The 21,239-nt window shown below is 32.8% G+C and overlaps 1 protein-coding gene across 1 annotated transcript in view; it reads left to right on the top strand.

The window, feature by feature from the left end:
- Positions 1-18,115, top strand: part of LOC132739989 (synaptojanin-1-like) — a 50,489-nt gene extending 32,374 nt beyond the window's left edge. The window contains exons 2-7 of the mRNA XM_060727844.1: positions 6,045-6,154; positions 13,240-14,354; positions 15,619-16,193; positions 16,853-17,011; positions 17,483-17,629; positions 18,086-18,115. Coding sequence (XP_060583827.1) covers positions 13,712-14,354; positions 15,619-16,193; positions 16,853-17,011; positions 17,483-17,629; positions 18,086-18,115 — 1,554 coding nt within the window. The 5' untranslated portion in view covers positions 6,045-6,154; positions 13,240-13,711. The remainder of the gene's footprint in view (positions 1-6,044; positions 6,155-13,239; positions 14,355-15,618; positions 16,194-16,852; positions 17,012-17,482; positions 17,630-18,085) is intronic.
- The last annotated feature ends 3,124 nt before the right edge of the window (positions 18,116-21,239 follow it).

Raw genomic sequence — 21,239 nt, forward strand, 5'->3', positions numbered from 1 at the left:
ATGAAGTCAACTCAACAATATATGATGTCAATGTGTCTTTATATGATGTGGACCAATCATTATACGATGTGCATTTATGAATATAATTATGATGTGGTAAAATTATTATATGCAGTCAACTTATCAATATATTATGTCAATCTTTCATTATACGATGTGCATCTATTATTATACGATATGCATTTATGAATATATTATGTGGTTGCATCATTATATAGTCAACTTATCAATATATTATGTCAATCTTTCATTATACGATGTGCATCTATTATTTTACGATGTGCATTTATGGATATATTATGTGGTTGCATCATTATTTACACTCAACTTATCAATATATTATGTCAAATTTTCATTATATGATGTGCATCTATTGTTATACGACCGCTTCTTTATATGAAGTGCAAACATCATTATATGGTGTGCTTCTGTCATTATACTGATGGGGTTAAATTAACCGGGTTATATCTCACTATGCACCGTTAGTGGCGACAGCGGAAAAAATCAAAGTAAATTGTATCATGTATTGTTAAGCTGTCTCTATATAAAGACAATTTTACATAATAAAGTGTTGTTTTGACTCTATATAAGAATGGTTCCACATAATATATTTATAATTGCACATCATATAATGAAAGACTGACATCATATAAGGACACATACACATCATATAATGTTAAGTTGACTCCATATAAAGATGGTTTCACATAATATATTCATTAATGCACATCGTATAATGAAAGATTGACATCACATTAGGACGTGTTGACATCATATAATGTTAGGTTGACTGTATATAAAGATGGTTTCACATAATATATTCATTAATGCACATCGTACAATGAAAGATTGGCATCATATAAGGACGTGTTGACATCATATATTGTTAAGTTGACTCTATATAAAGACGATTGTACATAATATACTGAAAAATGCACAGCGTATATTAATAGATTGATATCATATAATGTTGACTCTACATAATTATCATTCCACATAATATATTCATATCTTCACATCATATAATGACAGACTGACATCATATAATGACAGACTGACATCATATAAGGACAGACTGACATAATATATTATTATTTTGACCTTATATAAGGATGGTTCCACACAATATATTCAAAAATGCACATCGTATAATGATATATTGACATCAAATAAAGTCACATTGACATCATATATTGTTCAGTTGACTACATATAAAGATGGATCCACATAATATATTGATGAATGCACCTTGTATAAGGAAGGGTTGACTCAATATATTGCTATTTGGACATAACAATGTTTAGGTTTATAATTATAAGACAGTCAGGGCTTTCCATACACTTTACTGAACGAGGATGGTGTTTCATTAAATGTTATCATTTAATGATAACTTCTTAACGAGTATATATGTCTAAATTATTATCTATTGGCGTTAAAATTGAACCGTCCCAGGTTCTTGTTCACATCTTAGTGAATAATTTCAACTTGGTAAAAATTACATGTTATGACAAGTTGAATTTAAAAAAAGATCTAACAATGTGTGTACAAATTTAGTTTGAAAATAGGCAAGAAAATATCCTTATTAATATAAACACATTATAAATGTTGTGGATGGTCACAGGTATAGGAAATAAGCCATATCAAAAATTAGGAACTTCTCATGAGGATGAAATAATTTACTAAGAAGTTTTTTATGGCTTAAGCATTTTGAACAACTGTTCTATTTTATAATTATTTTGTTGATAAAAAATAATTTTAAAATCATTGATTTGGAAATGTGCAATTTGTCATTGTCCGAACCACTGTTGTTACACGTGACTAAATTGGATCATTTATCTTTTATTTGTACATGCTACTGCACTAGTAATGTAGAAGATTATGCAGAGAAAAAACACGATATATTGATGCTTTTGTCAACGTTCTTTCTTGAATTTAGATGTCGGTTATAATGGATTTATTTGTTTGGGTCGTCAGATCAAATAAATAATGGTAGCGAAATTTCAGACCCTGTTGTTCTTATTTGCAATGCCGAAAGTAGTCCAAACTCCTCGAAGCGGTTACTTCCCTTCATATGTACATTAACGCCGAAAAATTAAGAGGAGATCACCGCGTAAAGATTGTCAAATGACAGGCGCATCAATTTTCGTAACGAAAAAATAGTTCCCGATTAGTCGACGATTTCTAATATTGTGTTTTTCTTAGATATGTATGCTTATATCCATGATTATTTAATTCAGTGTTTACCGTGAACAAAATATCGAAATTGATAAGGGTTACAAACTCTTATTTAGAATAATATGGTATTCTCCAGACTGTTATCTTATAACTCCCCGTGGTCGGGGGGTTTACACGCTCGGTTTGAAAGCGAGAGGTCTGGAGTACAAACTCCAGTTCAGGCAACTCATGTTCTTTTTGTTTTGCTTTTTAATTTTATTATTATAATCAGAGACATAGATAACACAGATAGGCAACTTCCTAACCAGCTAAAATATCACGCGTGCCTCTTGTAGCAAGTAAACTTATTAACCAGATTTCAAAATCAATAAAATAATACATTTTTTGAAAGCTTATGCATATGTCTATGGCTTCAGGTAAAAATATTTACATTTCGGATTTAAATAAATGATACATCAATTTTTAAAGAGAACTATTTATTAATTTTTGTTACAAAACTTTTCATATGACAAAAAAACTGGTTCAGTGGTTATGTTCTGTTTTTCTAGGTGAAAGGCATGGACAATTACCAATATCTTAACATGCTGCAATAGATAAAAAATTTACCTTTCAAATAGTATACTATACAAGTAAAATGGTTTCCTGCGGTGAACATTTTAATGATATAAAGATATTTCATTTAACTATTTTCAACATTATTGGGGGGGGGGGGTAAATAAACGTTTTTAACAGCAATATAGTTGACAATAATCGATCAATATAGAAGAAGGTTTTTGGAAACAGGTGACCGTTGAAGACCGGAGAAGGTCCAACATAAAACAAATATTTCTTTTTAAGAAAATGATTAAACAGGCCTACCATTTTGTGAATAATTCCGAGCAAACAAAAATAAAATAAACACACAAATTTACGCAGAAAATATCTCTATTTATTATGGCAGATGCCACTACGAACATTTTGTAGATTTTCAGTATAAACAATTTATTGTTTGTAAAATTTGAGATAGATATTAATGAAACATTGATAATTTTAAAAACATCTTTCAAGTTTTTCCACCTTAAACGGTAAAATAATTATAGAAAATAAGAAATATCACGTAATAGTTTTTTGTACAATTCGGACTAATTCCCTACAGGTAAATCCGTAACGTACCGGCAAACAGTATTTAGCTGGGTTAACGAAAAGGTCGATTAACCAATCATATACGGTTTATAGATCACATGCTCCTCCATGTACCGAAAACAGGTGACGTGCTCCTCCATGCCTCAAAAGTTAAACGCGTACCAATACGGTCTCCAGACCGCAGGGAATAATATTAAAGGATCAAATGTACATCCATTAAGTTTTATTTGCTACAAAATGCCTAATTTTTCACTTTTTGATAGGCATGATTGATATTTCAATGGAGTATATAATAGCTGCTTATCTCTGTTATCTATGTCTCTGTTATAATTTTTTAAGCCAAATAAACATTTACTTAAATATCAGTGTTGCAATTAGTCTTATAGCCAATTTACTATAGCTATAAGACAGGAAACTGATTTGATAACACTATACAAACAATTTGGTTTAAAATCTCACAAACTTTACCTTTCTGACATACAAATTCAGCGCCTTCTTTGCTTTGATTTTTTCATATTACCACATGGAGGCGTGTCTCTTTATTTTTGTGTGTGCGTACGTGCGTGTGTGTGCGCGCGTGCATGCATGAATGCAAGTGTTTTCGTGTGTGTGCGAGTGCATGCGTGCGTGCGTGCGTGCGTGCGTGCGTGCGTGCGTGTGTGTGTGTGTGTGTGTGTGTGTGTTTCAATTGTATCGAATAGCAACAGTAGGTTATAAATTCTTTAAAGATTTTCTGAAATGTAATTATTGTATTTATTTATCTAAAGCAAAGATCACTCAAAGCTAGATAGTTAAATCGGAATGTCAGTCTTTACATGACACATTGATTGTTTAAACCTCTTATATCATGTACTGATTTAGTAGCATATCTCTCGTGAAAGTGTCTTCTTGAATCAAGTGAACATGTAAAAGCATTTTATGTATAGATACCACTGGCATAACATCTTGAATTATTGCATTGTTGTGCAGGCAGTAACATGGTTCAATCAAACTTGAAATATAAATATATCTTCGAAACAATCACAAATATAAAGATGCATTCAAATGAAAGAAATTGACACAACTCATACTGATTAATACTTTTCTAAGGTCTGTATGGTATTGGTGATATAACAAATTAAGGCAAACTTGCATGAAACGGTTATCAAAAGACTAGTTGAATGGTTCATTGATTATTGTAATACGACACTACAATCAGTTACGAACAAGCAAATGATTCATAAACTACCTGTGCAAATAATTGAAAATAAGGAATTGATTTTCATGATTTATTTAAAAGACCTTTGCTCCCATAATCACATTGCTGATTCATGATCTATCAAATCTATAAACATTAATACATATTTTCACAAGCAGTAGAATGCACTTTATTAGCTCACCAGAACCAAAGGGTGTGCTATTAGGGCTCCAGTAGCCGTCGTCCGTCGTCATACGTCAACAATCGTCTTCTTCTCTGAAACTGCTGTGCAGATTTACTTCAAATCTTTAGCATCATTGTGACAGTCACACTTAAATTTGCTCATGTCATTTCAATTGGCCTCCTTTTAGGGGGTCAACAGAGGAAAAAATAGGAAAGACATTTAAACATCTTCCACTACAGAACTAATTGATGGTTGATCACCAAACTTTGTCTCTAGCAATATTGGGTAGTGTTTTATCAAGTTTGATTATATTAATTGATTGGCATCATTTAGGGGTCTCTATGGCTAAAAATAGAGAAAACCTTTAAACGCCTTCTTCTACAGAACTAATTGCGAGATGATCAGCAAACTTTGTCGGTAGCATTGTTGGGTAGTCTTTTATCAAATTGGCTTCTTTTAGGGCAAGCTTAATCTAAAAATAGATATACATTTAAATGTATATTTCCGCAGAACTAATTGATGGATGATCACCAAAATTTGTCTGTAGCATTGTTGGGTAGTCTTTTATCAAGTCTTTCATCTTAATTTTATTGGCTCTTATAGGGGCCGCTCAAGCTAAAAATAGAAAAAAACCTTAAGACATCTTTTACATAACTAATTGATGGATGATCAGCAAATTTTTGTCTGTAGCATTTTTGGGTAGTCTTTTATCAAATGGAGAGAAATAAAAATCCCTAATGATAATCCAACACGGTGAAATTGAAAATGTAGCAGGCTCGGTTGGCTCATATTTTAGTTTGATAAGCCCCTTTTATGGGTCGCTTAAGCTAAAAATTGAAAAATAGAAACAACCTTTGAACATCGTTTCCTGCAGAAATAATCGATGGTTGATCATTTTACTTTCTCTGTAGCATTCTTTGGAAGTCTTTTATCAAGTTTACGCATATTTATTTGATTTGCCTCTTTTAGGGGCTGCTAGAGCTAAATATAGAAATACATTTTAACGCCACCTTCTACAGAAATAATTTATAAATGATCACCAAATTTTTTCTGTGGCATTTAAAATTACTCTTTTATCAAGTTGTAAATATTTCTTTGATTGGCCCCTTTTAGTGGCCACTAAATCTAGAAATAGAAAAACCTATGAACATCATTTCCTACTGACTTAATTGATAAATGATCACCAATCTTTGTCTGTAGCATTCCTGTGTTGTCTTTTATTAAGTTTACTGATATTTATTAATTGGCACTTGATAATGATAATTGGTAATTGGCCATTACCTGAAAATGATACGCTTGTCAATAATATCTTGGCTAAAGGAACCGTATAATTACAATAGGATTAAATAAAATGCACTTGTTTTACGATTGTATCTTTCTTTGCAGATCTACAGGAACCATGGATTTGATAGACACGCAAACATTTGGCTTTATTATTGCTTTTCTCGTCGCTTTTGCCGGATTGGTCATAGCATGTTCGAAACGTTTTCCAAACGGTAAAATAATTTCCTTTCTCTTATATATTAAGCGTATATATCATGCGTATAAGTTTGACAATAAGGGACATCCGTGGCCGAGTGGTTAGAGTCGTTGACATCAAAGACTAACCTCACTACTTTGTGGGTTCGAAACCTACTAAGGATGTGAGGATTTAATATTTCCTTCATGTATTGAATCTATCCAGCTAGCTTACGGAACGTCAGTGATGCTACTCACTTGCATATAGCAATACAACGTTGGGTATTTTAGGTCTCCCGCAACCAGTAAAGCTTGAAATTTTTCACATGAACTATATAGTGATTGAAGACATATAAGCCAAACAAACAAGAGTACCGCAAATGAGGGGCTTTATCCGCCCTAATGAACATTTGTTTGAGTACTCAATTAGGGGAGAGACCTAATCAAGAAACTTATCTGATGATGAATGTCAGGTTTTGCAGAGATATACAATAAAAATAATTTGGGAATAAGGAAGTAACGACATTGATATGACCACTCTTTTTATGTTAAAACGATATTGTTAGTTAATAATGAACATATTTTGAGTGTCTGCTCACAACAAAAGGCACGTTTTTAAAACATTATTTTCAGACACATTCATTGCTTGATTTAATAATGTTTTGAGCTTATTTTTGTTAATTTGCTTTATAATACAATCTAGTGCTGACTTTTACATATTTCAGCCCCCGACAACAAACATTTCTAAAAATAGACTGCATCGAATGACAATGCATGAATTGAAAAGAACTGTATAAAGGTCCAATAGCTTTTTAGTTTTGTGCAATACTATTTCATACTTAACAAAAAGAACTTAAATTTGTAAAACTTACTGTTCAATTTTGCGCCGGAAATCAACAGATCTAGGGTTAGGGTTAGGTATGCACATTTCGATGAATCATATTTCAGTTCGTCCCTCGTGAATAATATCCGGACGGCAGGAGTATGTATTTAGCCATTGAGATATACATAAATTGCTTGGATTACGTGTACATGATAAGTAGTACTGGAAGAGAACCCGACCTGATTTTGGGCGGGTTGTGTTGGTGCTTCCTTTATCGAAACTGTTAATAGCAACAGCAGTTGATTTTTTTAAGTTATGAATTACGAATGGATTCAATAATAAGACAGATTAAATTATTCCAGAAGTCAGTAGGTTCGATTGATTGGAAACAATACTTATTGGATTTGTATGTACGCAAAATACACCTTGATTCAATATACATTAAAACCTCTGCAAAGTGCTTAGCCAAAAGTCCTGTTTTCAGACAATTCCTGTCTCCGGAGGTTTTATACATTTATTTCTAATTATGATGGGTTTGAACATTTACTTTTTTAAAATATTTTTGCACTAACTTTTCAACCCTTTTTTTTTACCTCTCTGGCGTGGGTTCGATCCCTCTCGAGATGCTTTGGTAGTTTAGCGCGGAGGAAGGTAGTCTAGTACTGGTGTAACTCTCCAGGAACGATGGTTAGGAAACTACCCGCCTATATGACTGAAATACTGTTGGAAAAAGGCGTAAAATGAAATAAACAAACAAACAAAATTAACCCATTTTATAGGTCATATTTTTATTCATTTTTTGCAATTAATGTCTTGAGTAATTAGCTCACCTGAGCACGAAGTGCTCAAAGGTGAGCTTTTGTCATCACTCTGCGTCCGTCGTGCGTCGTGCGTCATGCGTCCTTCAAAAAATGGCGTCAAACTTTTCAAACAATATCTCCTCCTAAACTACATGGCCAATTGCAACCAAACTTTACAGAAATGATCCTTAGGTGGACCCCTTTCAAAGTTGTTCAAAAATTTAAATTCCATTAAAAACTCTGGTTGCCATGGCAACCAATAAGAAAAACTTAAAAAATCTTCTTCTAAAAAACCGTAAGAGCTAGAGCTTAGATATTTGGCATGAAACATCTTCTAATGAGTGCCTACCAAGTTTGTTCAAATCAAAGCCCTAGGGTCAAAATTGGCCCCGCCCCAGGGGGTCATTGATTTTCCTTATATGCATATAGTAAAAACTTAAAAAATCTTCTTTTAAAGAACTCAAAGAGCTAGAGCTAAGATATTTAGCATGAAACATGTTCTAATTGGTGTCTACCAAGTTTGTTCAAATAAAAGCCCTGGGGTCAAAATTGGCTCCGCCCCGGGGGTCATTGATTTTCCTTATATGTGTATAGCAAAAAATTAAAAAATCTTCTTTAAAAAAACCCAAATAGCTGGAGTTTAGCTATAATTAAGCATGAAACATCTTCTAGCGAGTGTCTACAAAATTTGTTCAAATCAAAGCCCTAGGGTCAAAATTAGCCCCGCCCCGGGGGTCATTGATTTTCTTTATATGACTGTGTATAGCAAAAACTTAAAAATTTTCTTTGAAAAAACCCAGAGAGCTAGTGTTTAGATATAAAAGCATGAATCATCTTCTAGTGAGTGTCTACCAAGTTTGTTCAAATAAAAACCCTAAGGTCAAAATTGGCCCCGCCCCAGGGTGTCTTTGATTTTCCCTATATGCATATAGTTAAAACTTAAAATATCTTCTTTTAAAGAACCCAAAGAGCTAGAGCTAAGATATTTAGCATGAAACATCTTCTAATGAGTGTCTACAAAGTTTGTTCAAATAAAAGCCCTAAGGTCAAAATTGGCCCCGCCCCCGGGGGTCATTGATTTTCCCTATGTGCATATAGTCAAAACTTAAAAAATCCTCTTTTAAAGAACTCAAAGAGCTAGAGCTAAGATATTTAGCATGAAACATGTTCTCATGGGTGTCTACCAAGTTTGTTCAAAATAAAAGCCCTGGGGTCAAAATTGGCCCCACCCCGGGGGTCATTCATTAGCTTGACTTTTTTTTTTTAGATATATACATATATATATATATATATATATATATATATATATATATATATAATATATATATATATATATATATATATATATATATATATATATATATATATATATATATATATATATATATATACAATATATACATAAATATAATATTAAGGAAAATAAGAAATTAAAACAGCACATTATCTGAAATAGAACTTGCTATTGAAATAAATGATATATGGACATTTTTATCATTATTCTTACATCATGTTCATGTACATTTTTTCAGCAAAACAGGAATCATTTAACAAAATGTTCCTAACTCTCTTTCACATTATATAATTATATAACAATTATGAATTAACACACACTGTTAATTGTTCATCATACCTAAATAGATAATGTAATAACCATTGACTGGTAGTTGAAGATTTTATCCGATCATCATGGGATAATGTTTAAATGCACATGAGTTACACAGGAAGTTGGCACTTAAATATTATTGATGTCCAGTTTTGAAGGATTTCTAATTTACGTTTAACAAAGAACAGAACAAAACATAACATATCGTTTATTCCATTTTAGATTTAAACATATTGTACCATATAATTTATGTATACACACATATGTATAACATAAAATGAAGATCATGTCAATAAATTATTAAATTAATATAAATAGAAAAATCATTCGCGTAACTGAGGTTTAATTTCACAAAGGAAGTAGCACTTTAAACAATCGACTTGAATTTTTAGAGTATATGATAAGCCATTTTGTCGTACCATATTTCCTTAAATTTTAATAGCACATTTCATAAACATCACTGATTGTGTCATTGTCTCATGATTTACATATCTTAGCAGTTCCTTAAGCTCCTTGAGTGAAGTGTGTTATATTCACTTATACACCGTCTCCTTACTACTCTGTATCTCGCACATATAAGCATAAAGTGAAATTCGTCTGCTACCTTGCCATTTTTCCATATTTTACACTGTCCTTTCTATTATATTATATACCAATAATACACGTTTGATATTTATATCACTTCTCCATTTCTGAAGAAAACAGTCAATCACCATCTGTTTAAAACATAGAATCAACTTTTTCCCGTCTATGATACTGTCTTGTATATTCCCCAAAGATCCATGTTTCCTAATAAAACTTTTAAATTATATGCCCAGTTCTTTTAACCATGAATAGCATAATTTAATAGCTTCCTGTATGCGTTCTTTATGATACAATTGTTGGTATTTAAGTCTGTAATCTAGAACTTGAATATCTGAACAAGACGATAAATGCATGTATACAGTGGATAACGACCTGACTTTCCATATACAGAATCCTTGCATACTGGCATTTTAGCAGTAAGAATTCTTTTACAAGACCTTAACTGCACTATTTCACTTTTCCCGTTATACTACCATTTCCTTTTCGTCTCTCAACGCATCTCTACGTCTGAGTACTATTTTTGTTTTCTCGTGAGTAACATTTTAACCCAACGATCACAATAAATTCGTAGATTGTCTAAATGTGACTGAAGAGACAACATATCTCTACTTGCCTACCGCTTCTTCAATGGACACAGAAAACGTAGTGCAGTGACTTTTATCGTGTTCTTACAAAGACCTCATTACCCGTAAAATTTTACCAGATATTTCAAGGTTAAACATTTTGTACCATACTGCGTACCTATAAACGCTGTTAAAACATTTGCTCATATCAATGAACGCAGTATGCAAACGAGAGACATTTCAAAGATTTTTTTCTATTAATCCGTTCAAACAAATATATAAATGTAGCATGTTTTTTGGAAAATCATGTTTTTAAATCCAAACTGAGGGTCAGAAATGATATTATTTTTATACTCTTAGGTTAAACGATTAATTAACAGTGTTGTAAACAGTTTTGCTAGGACACTGATCAATGTTATTTCACGATATAGATTAACATCTTTTTTTTCCCTTTCATTAAATAATGGGATTATTATACCTTCCGATCATTTATTCGGGGAAACAATGGTATCGAATATAAGATTAAAAAGATTTGTTAAATGGCAGATATATATTTATCCCCAGATGAAATCAACAATTATCAGTAGAGCCTACCTTTCACAATTTAAAGTTTTCTATGACGCTTAAACGTCTGTCTCTGATATAGTGTTACCAAGCTCTTGGAAATAGAATTATCCGAATAATTGTCTCCCGGTGCCGACTGTTTTCTTTCAACAGCATTTCTGATATTTATTTCATTACTCAAGTTTTTAAAACACTAGTACAATTCACTGGTAGACAAGGAATTACCGCCAATCCATTCTTTTTTTCTAAAAAGAACTTCCAAAGCTTCGAAGCTTTTTCTAGTGCTTTTAAGTATATATTCCTTAAATTCCCATATTAATTATCGAAATATTCCGATGACTTTAAAGAGTTTGTGCAAATTTGTGTTTCACCTTGTTATGATAAAAACGTGCTTCGCAGAACGGCGCCGACGCACTATTAATCATAAAATGTAAATTCTGTGGCAGTTTCATTCACATGGGTTTTATCATTTCTGGTATTTTTTCACATATGGCGTTAAACAGTTGGGGTGAAACATAATATTGTTTCTAAATATATCCCATTTTGGAGAATTCCACTTAATTCTAGAGTGACTAAATACAGGCTGTCAAGTTGTTCCTACTTTTTCCTACTTTCTCCTACTTTACGTGTCCCTTATTTTTCCTACTTTAATCCCACTTTTGTTTTTAATTCCTACTGTTTAAGCACTCAACAAATTTGCAAACATAATTGTACTTATAAATCTGTGTTAAGTATCAATTTAGGATAGATTGTAAGAATCTTTCATCTGTGTAGCACAAGACCCATGCTGGCTGTCCAACATGCTATTTCACGTTATCTGTGACAGTCAGATGGGTTTTAGCCTTGACCAGATTAAGGGCATAATAATCTCTTTTGAAAGTTCAAGATTTTTCTTGAAGGTATTTCATCCCAAAAAGTTTATTCTCTGAAGAAAGACCTGCTTAGTGAATAGAGTCTGTTTTTATTGACCTGTTAGTTATGAATACATTATAGCACTCATTTAAATATTAGATCCCACTTCGGTTATGTCCGTCATATTGTTTAAGAGAATTGATATGGAGTATATAACTCAAGTTTAGTAAAGTCACACTAGCTTGTATGGGTTCTCGTCACATCCACGGTAACTAATTATCTATGGTGCATATTTAAATGAAAATGGCCAAGTGCTTGCAATATAGTCTCCACTGATATTTATCAACTTAAAAACACTGATTTCTTTTGTTTTGCATAGTCTTTTACGGCACTGAAATGACTTTTATTGATTTCAATTTAGAACGAAAAAATATGTTATTCAAAAATATAGCCTTTACCAAAATAAGTGAGTGCAAAACATACTAAAAATAAAAAAAACCATAGCTTCAATAATGTTGAAAATAGTTATAAATTAGAAAAAAATAAGTATCTTAAGACACAAAGGACATAAAGACATTATAACCCGGAAGTTTACTTTATTGCGCTATAAAGGTCAGTATAATTATTTCAAAGAAACAAATCATATTTATTCACATCGAAGATTGATAAAGTTTGTGCATTGACCATGTAATCAGTATGCAATTGTTAGGTAAATAAAATCAAAGAATATAAATCATCATGTATTTAATAAGGTAAGACAGCTAAATACTCTTTCTTTTTTTTGGAGGAAATGTTACTACCTTTATATACTATTATTTCTACTTTTTGGCAAAACATGTTCCTACTTTTTTCCTCCTTTCTGGTGTGGGACCACTTGACAAGCTGTATAGACTTTTTAAACTTCGGGTTCCTTATACTCATGTGCCATGATGCTGAACTGTAACATTGCATGGTCTGAACACATCGTAAAATTGCTTGGGCCGAAAGTAATAATTCGCCAAAAATTAGCCTGTTGACGCAATATAAGATTTATTGTTTAACAACTATTGTGTCCGTAATGTGTGTAAGAACCCGTATCTAAACGCCTATCGCAAAAACGAAGCATACGCAGAATACATAAGTATCCATAGAAAGCCATACGGTTTTCGGATTTCAGAGTTTCCGGTTTTTAGAGGATATTTTGTATGAACTAATTGGAAAAATACTGGTCCGTTTGTCAGACGATTCCGGTTTTCGGAGGGTCCAGTTTTCATGTTTTTTACAGTAAATTTATACTTAGAGGTAAACATGAATGCTTTTAACCAACGTATTTTTATTTATTTATATTAAGAGAATAAAAGACGATCGACTCTAAAGACGAAAGAACCTGTCATACTTGAGGATCATGACCAACCGTCGTTACGTAAGAGGCGGCAAACAACTATACCAAGGGCAACCACACTGATAATGTCTTCAGTTGGTACACTACCACGTAGGCCACCTTCATCTACGCCAGGAGCACCTAGACCTCCGACTGAGCCACCTTCAACCACGCCAAGCGCACCTTCATCTCTTCCTTCGCAACACAAACCCAAAACAAAAGCTTCTTCACCCACTACACCCACACATCCGATTAGGGGACCTACACTGACGCCAAAGGCTCAAACACCTCCGGCTACGCCACCTACATCAACGCCAAGAGCACATACACCCACGCCAAGAGCACCTACACCCACACCAAGGGCTCCTTCACCCACGGCTGTGCCACCTATATTCACGTTTAGAGCACCTACACCCACACCAAGGCCTCCTACACCACGGCTATGCCACCTATATTCACGTTTAGAGCACCTACACTCACACCAACGGCTCCTACACCAACGCCAAGGGCTCCTAAACCCACGGCTATGTCACCTATATTCACGTTTAGAGCACCTACACCCACGCCAAGGGCTCCTACACCTAAGGCTATGCCACCTACATTTACGTTTAAAGCACCTACACCCACGCCAAGAGCACCTACACCCACGCCAAGAGCACCTACACCCACGCCAAGGGCTCCTACACCCACGGCTTTGCCACCTATATTCACGTTTAGAGCTCCTACACCCACACCAAGGGCTCCAACACCCACGGCTTTGCCACCTATATTCACGTTTAGAGCACCTACAACCACGCCAAGGGCTCCTATACCCACGGCTATGCCACCAATATTCACGTTTAGAGCACCTAAACCCACGTCAAGAGCACCTACACCCACGCCAAGGGCTTCTACAACCACGGCTTTGCCGCCTATATTCACGCCTAAAGCACCTACACCCACACCAATGGCTCCTACACCTTTGGCTACGCCACTTACACCCACATCAAAAGCGTCTACACCTCCGGCTAGGGCTCCTTCACCACCGCCTGTGACACCTATACAACAACACGTGGACATGGCGCAGCAACTTGCAAAGAAACAAGGTAAGAGACAACCAAGACACGACTTAGTTTCAAAGCTATTTAACGGAGTATGCCCTCATACACCGTGTTAAAAAGTTAATCTGTCCATATTGATGCAAAGTAATAACAATAGCGTCATTTCTCGAAAAACGGACAAAAATGTAATAAACGGGGAGCGTAAATTTATGAAATGACCACATTAAATACAAAGCAAAACTATACCTAAGACTGGTCAGTTTGAAATAGTATATTTAAGCTCTGACCCAACAGAAATACGGGATATTTAGATAATGGTTAATTTACTAGGACTACATCTAAGCGTCACTTGTGTTTAGGGTGAAAAAGTTATGGCTCACAATATCAGATTAAGCAAGCATAGAACTCAATTATCTCCTAGTTATAGCTATGAATATTTTGAATGGGTCGGATCACAATAACTATTTCTGAATACGAAATGATTTCAATAGATATTGTTCAATATAAGTTTGCACTTATCGTCATTGCTTTGATTGAAGCGGAACCCATCGAGTTCGATAGTAATTGAGACAGACATATAAGAAATATGAAAGTACAGGGTCAGACACGACATTGACATTTGACATTTAAAACAATGTTACGCTTTTGAAGCATCGACCAACAGATGAAAAGATTTTTTTCGCTAAATTCGGAAGTTTTAAACCAAAGATCTGCCCGTTCAGTTTGCATAAAATGTAAGTCTGATTTGCTGCCTGATAGTAGATTGGATACTTTTGATCAACTATTAACTAAAATACATTGATGTTCATTTGTGAAGATTCTGCTTGCGTATTTACGCAAATGCGCTTCTTGTTTCAGACCATGTCAGACATGTCTGAATGAAACATAATTATCTACTTTCAATTGAGGAATAATAAACATTTCTAACAATGATTCTCAGGTGTGATATCTAGGACAAACAAGAACCTCTTTTGACAGGGATCATAATTAGAGATTAAACGATTTATTTCAGCATAAAATATTCATCAACATTGCAATGACAAATTTTACAACATACACAAAACTATTGACATACGTGTATGAATGAAAAACAAAGACCTGACAATCAACATTTTATGTTAGGGAAAACACAAATGGGTCGTTTAGACTCTTCATTCCATTGTGCCTTCATTGTAAGTTAAATATCAAAGTTTTTTAATTGGGCTCAGCTTTCGGGGCATTCTAATGATTGTGTTTAGTCGTATTTTATATTGGTTTTCCTTGGATTCTTACAAAATGTAGTTAAAAAATTAATTTCTTTATTTTCTAGATGGTGTGATGACGCATGAGAAACATTTAAAGAACAACAAATACCGGCAGTGGGTCAAAGCTGGCTTAGGCTTAGGTTATCTAAAAGAGGGATTAGCACAATTTTGTGATGACATAGGAACACAGCAATATGAAGATATTATGAAATATATTCAACGAACAAAGAATCTGAAGCCAAATGTATCATGTGGCGTCTGTAAGATAACAACTCTCAAGCCAGACCACGTCCGAGTCTCAAAAGGGATATGTCCTCTCGGGCAAGATAAATGTAACTGTTGCTTTCCAAATAATAAGAAACCCTGTCCAAACAACGTATGTGGTGCCATCTACGACAACATTATACGGAATCATGCATCAAATCCACCAGCACCTTTTTGGAAAAACAGTGATGCAACTATTTGGTCCACTGAAAAATGGAGCATTTGTAAATGCTTTATAAATGCTCCTGGTTACAATGACAAAGCATCGGCATTTGACACGGACTGTTCAGGGTTACTCCATGTTATAATAAATAACAAATTTTTTCACAATCATATTGGATGCAATGTTACAGCACCAAACAATCTGTTTTTAGAGGTAAATGCATTTAAGTACTATGTGTTTATTTATTTTTTTTGTAATATTTTTAACATTAGAGTTAAACTTAAGTGCATTTAGGTGAAAATTATCTCTTTTATATAGACTAGTAATATAGTAAAGCTTAATATTATCTGATTGTTGTTTTAATAAGAGTTATCCCATTACTGCATCAATGTGATGTTATGTCCATATAATTATGAGACTTATGTAGTTAAATTTCTGCAGTGAATTATGATTCAAAAACTGTTATGCAACACACTTTAAGTGATTAGGTATAAATGTTTTAGCGAGCCTTGCTAGTTTGAATACTTCAAGTAAGTAGATGAAATTATATGTAAGAAAATGTTATGCCCCGAATCTAGGGGTTTTGGGGCATTTAGATTTGCCCTTGTCTGTCCGTGCATACGTCCACAATCTGCCCTAACAGTAATTTAGCTAGAGTCAAAACACTTTACAGGAATGTTGATCACCATGTGAACTTGTGCATCTGTGGTTTTGCGTGTGAATTAATTCAGTTAACTGTGTCGAGAAGTTGCAATTTAGTAACTTGCTTTGCAGTTTTAATTCTTATTTCTAAGAGTATTGCTTAGTCGTATTGCTGAAAACAGTATTATTATGTGTTAATGTTTGACTTAGACTTGTTGTCAATTCAACAGGTTCGACAATACCGAAATAAGATTTTTCACTCAAGCAATATGGAGTTAGAGGAAACTGAGGCTAATTCTTACATTTGTGATATGATATCCGTTCTACAAGATAGTAAGGAGCTTGTACATCATCCAGTTTCAAAACAAGCTGTCCGGAAACTTCAAGATGTAAGTGCAAATAATGAATTTTTTGAATAAGTAAGTTGAAATCCTGATTGAGTTTAGTTTTGATTTAAACTATTCATTCAGAACGTATTTGGGGTAACTGGAATTGGTTCATTGTTGTCAATTTGAATAACAATTGCCTTAAGTTAACCTTTATTTGTGAAGTCATAAACAACCCTGTTAAATGTGATTTTTTTTAAGTAACCGAGCTTAGGTTTTTTAGAAATATGTAAAAAATTATATGCTGACAAATAGAAATGTCTGAGATATAAGATGTCTTTACCACACATCCTGTTATAAAAGCGGATTTCAACAGTCCACAGAAAGAATGAGTATGGGAGTTTAAATGAAACAACAATTGAGATAATATTTAAATAAAGTCTGACCTTATGCAGCATGGTTTTAAGAGAGTAAATAAAAACCTACACTTTTACATCTGAAGGTAAAACTGACATATTGTTATTTTTTCATCAGCTGAAAACGAAGGACTTCATTATTACTACTGAAGGTGTTGGAGAAATTCTAAGGCAAATAAAAGAAACTGCTGTAACGAAAGATGAATATGAGGAGCTTAAAAACAGAATAACTGACATTGAAACACAGTTGTCCAAAGAAAAAGAGGTAAGACTTGAAGCTTCTATAATTCACTTTTGGTTGATGTAACATACAACTATGATTTTAATGGAGTTATCGTTTGTATGGTAGACCAGCATTAGCTTGTTCATAATGGGGTAAGCAATCTTTGCAATTTCATGATGCCCGCTTTCGGTTTTCTCCACATTTTTAACTGAACAGAAGTGAACAAACACTTTATTGTTTGGTTTAAGCATCAAAAGCTCATTACCATATTACATATACAAATACAACATATAATACATAAATGACACATGACATGAACATATAAAATTGCAAAATAATGGTTTATGAAACATGATAATGTTTATTGAGATAAGATATTACTTAAAAAGCATATGAATACATGAATGTATTGCACAAGAATTTGTCTATCCTTACCTAACATAATCAAATTATAAGCTACAATACTTGATTGAGAAATTCGGTAATGCCTATTTATAGATTCCACCAAAAAGAAAATTTGCATTTTAATGGAAATTAGTGATAGTGACAAATAAAGGGGAATAACTTATATAACTTTACATAACAAGTATTTTAGCATTTACTTCCCTTAATTATTCATGATCAATATTAATAAAAAAGAAATACGTTTACTGGTTTTTTACGTTTATATCTAAAGAAGAAAAAACACACACAATACCGACAAATATGCGAAAGAAATAAAACTTATATTAAACAAAAATATACTTATTATAACTATAAAGATTATTCTTGTCAAAACATTTCAAAAAGGTAAACATATTTATATTTTGTTATGTGTTGGAAAACAGACATGCAACTTTATATTGTATTTGAGAAGATACAAATATGAACAAGCAATTATCATAGTATTGCAAGCAATCCTACCGGTTAGAACCCCAACAAAATGCTGATGGGCCATTGTTCATTCAATTATGCCATTGAATGAATGAATGACACGAATGACATGAATGACATAAATGAACTTTAATTTTTTGAGTTCTAAGTTTGTCTGTATCCTAGAAATGTGTTAAGTTTCCCTGCCTAGTAAACTAATGTTTCAACTTTTTTCTATTTTAAGTGAATCTATTTGTTGGAAAAATCTTCAAAAGTGATCTCAGGAAACAGTTTTTATGAACACACAGACAAACAGACTGAAGGAGACTCAAGTTATTTTTTGACATCTCTGTTACCAAAATATAACATTTTTAAAGCAAAAAATCTTAAAGAGGAGATAACTCTTGAAATAAAGATGTTAGATTTATGGACATAGTCAGACATGATATGAGTGTAACAAGGAACATTTTTTAAATTTAAAGATATTCACAAAAAGAAAAGTAAAAAAATAACAATTTTGAAATAAACCATAAAAATGTATAGTAGCAAAGATGAAAATTAAAAAATAAATAAATACAATGTAGGTGTCGATAATGATTGTTTATTTTGAATTTGAGGTAAATTCAAAAAGAAAAAAGAAAGTTAGAGAATGAATAAGAAAAAATCAAAGTCTAAAGAGGAGATAATTCTGGAAATAGGGAGTCTAGATTTATAAACCTTGTCACATTATTATGATGTGGGAGTTTGAAGTAAATCCTCTATGGAATGAAGAAGTTGGAGTAAAAAATATCAATTTCTCATAAAAAGTTTAAGGGGGACATAATTCTGGAAAAAGTCTTCCTTCAGTATTAAAGTTTCTCACAAATTTTGAGTGATAATAAGAGACATATATATGAAGTTTGAAGTAGATTCATTAAGAAATATAGAAGTTATTAAAAAAAACTTTTTTTCATGAAAATTCTAAGCTCAAGGGAGGTAATCCGGATAATTTTTAAGCTAGAGTTGGTTGTAAACCTTGTCACATATGATGTGATTAGTGACAAGAAACTTACATTTAAAGTTTAAGTAAATACCTTAAGAAATAAAGAAGTTATAGTGAAAAACTAGAATAAAAAATCTTTAAATTCAGTCTATTTGTTGCCATAGCATCGAGAATTTTCAACATGGGAAGAAAAGAAAAAGATGTGAATAATTTCCAGACTGCCACCTACCCATATTTTAAGTTTCATAAAAAATAATTACAGTTCTTTTTGTGTTACCACTGGATCCAGTATATATGTAAAATTTGCCATATTTTATTATATAGTCTATTTGTTGCCATAGCAACCAGAATTTTCAACATAGGAAGAAAAGAAAAAGATGTGCATAATCTGCATACTGCCATGTATCCTTATGTAACGTTTATTTAAAATGATTTCAGTACTTTTTTGCGTTATCGCAGGATCCAGTTTGTGGACGGACGGTATGACAGAGTGACAGGGAGACAGACGGACGGAGGGTAAACCTAAAGTCCCCTCCGTTTTAAACCGGTAGGGGACTAATAAATAAATATATATAAATATATATGTACAATATTCACATATAACTTAACGAATCTACATGATGAATTTACAATGCGCATTTAACAGTAACAATGATACTTTTTCATTTTTTTTAATTCCAAAAAATAAAGAAATAACAGAAGAAAACAGAGACAGAGAGCAAATCTTTAACGTCAGTATATTATAACAACCTATCCCTCATTTTAAAAGCTTTATCACTGTATATTGCTATTTTTTGTTTTCAGTATTTTCTAGCGACCAGCTATTTGCGTTAACGAAATGAATTAAACCATACTTGTGTTGCATAATAATATCTTTGAATGAATTCAATTGTTTTCTGAACTCAGAATATATCGTACATTTAATTATAAAGTAAAATTCTTCTTCTATGTCATTTACATAATATAAAGTGCACTTTCGTTCATTCCTTGGTACATTATTTTGTCTTCCTAACTCGATATTAAGTTTGTTTAAGAACAGTCTAATTTTGCCTAAAACATTTCTATATTAAAGGTTTTCACTATATTTTATATATAACGATTGCTCAAATGTAATCTTATATTCCATATTTAGAGTAGGGTGAACGTTTCAGTTTACACGCAAAATGATCAAAAAAATAAAGCTCATGCATGTTACACGGCGACATGGAGAAACAACAAAGTGTTATGGGCGCCAGACAAAAAATCGACAAATCTTCTTAGTCGTATTTTTGAGTTTTCGCCGGGTGCCTAGCGAAGCAACAGTACGTAATCAGCTACAACAAAATTTTCTTACGTAGAAAAGGAGGGTAGCTTTTTTTATTTGTACAAAAATATAGAAATAATATATTGGTAAAGTTTCCTCTATACATGTACTTGTAAACATAATGGAACTATCAATAAATGTCTTATCCCACTATATTAAACGTTTGTTTACATTGACAAACAGCATATCACACATTAATATGACCCTGCGACACCCTCTCCCCCTCCCGACATTTAAAACAACCAATGCCAAGAAATCTTACAATGGGAATGCTTCTTTAAGATAGACAATTACACACAGAGTTAAAAAGTGTACATACACAATACATTTAAAATAAATACTCTATCTTCTGGTAAATCAGCTGTTTAAAAAACTATCAAAGTACTTTAATGAACATCAGGCCTATAATGTTTATATAGTAAAATATTAAGAGGTTTGATCTTATCGAAAAAAACATCACTTATTAAGATAACATCATATTAATTCACGGATGGCACTCAAGTCTGTACAAAAAT

Source organism: Ruditapes philippinarum, unplaced genomic scaffold, assembly GCF_026571515.1.
Source record: "Ruditapes philippinarum isolate M1 unplaced genomic scaffold, ASM2657151v2 ctg4779_1_1_1_1, whole genome shotgun sequence".
NCBI classification, from domain to species: Eukaryota; Metazoa; Mollusca; class Bivalvia; order Venerida; family Veneridae; genus Ruditapes; species Ruditapes philippinarum.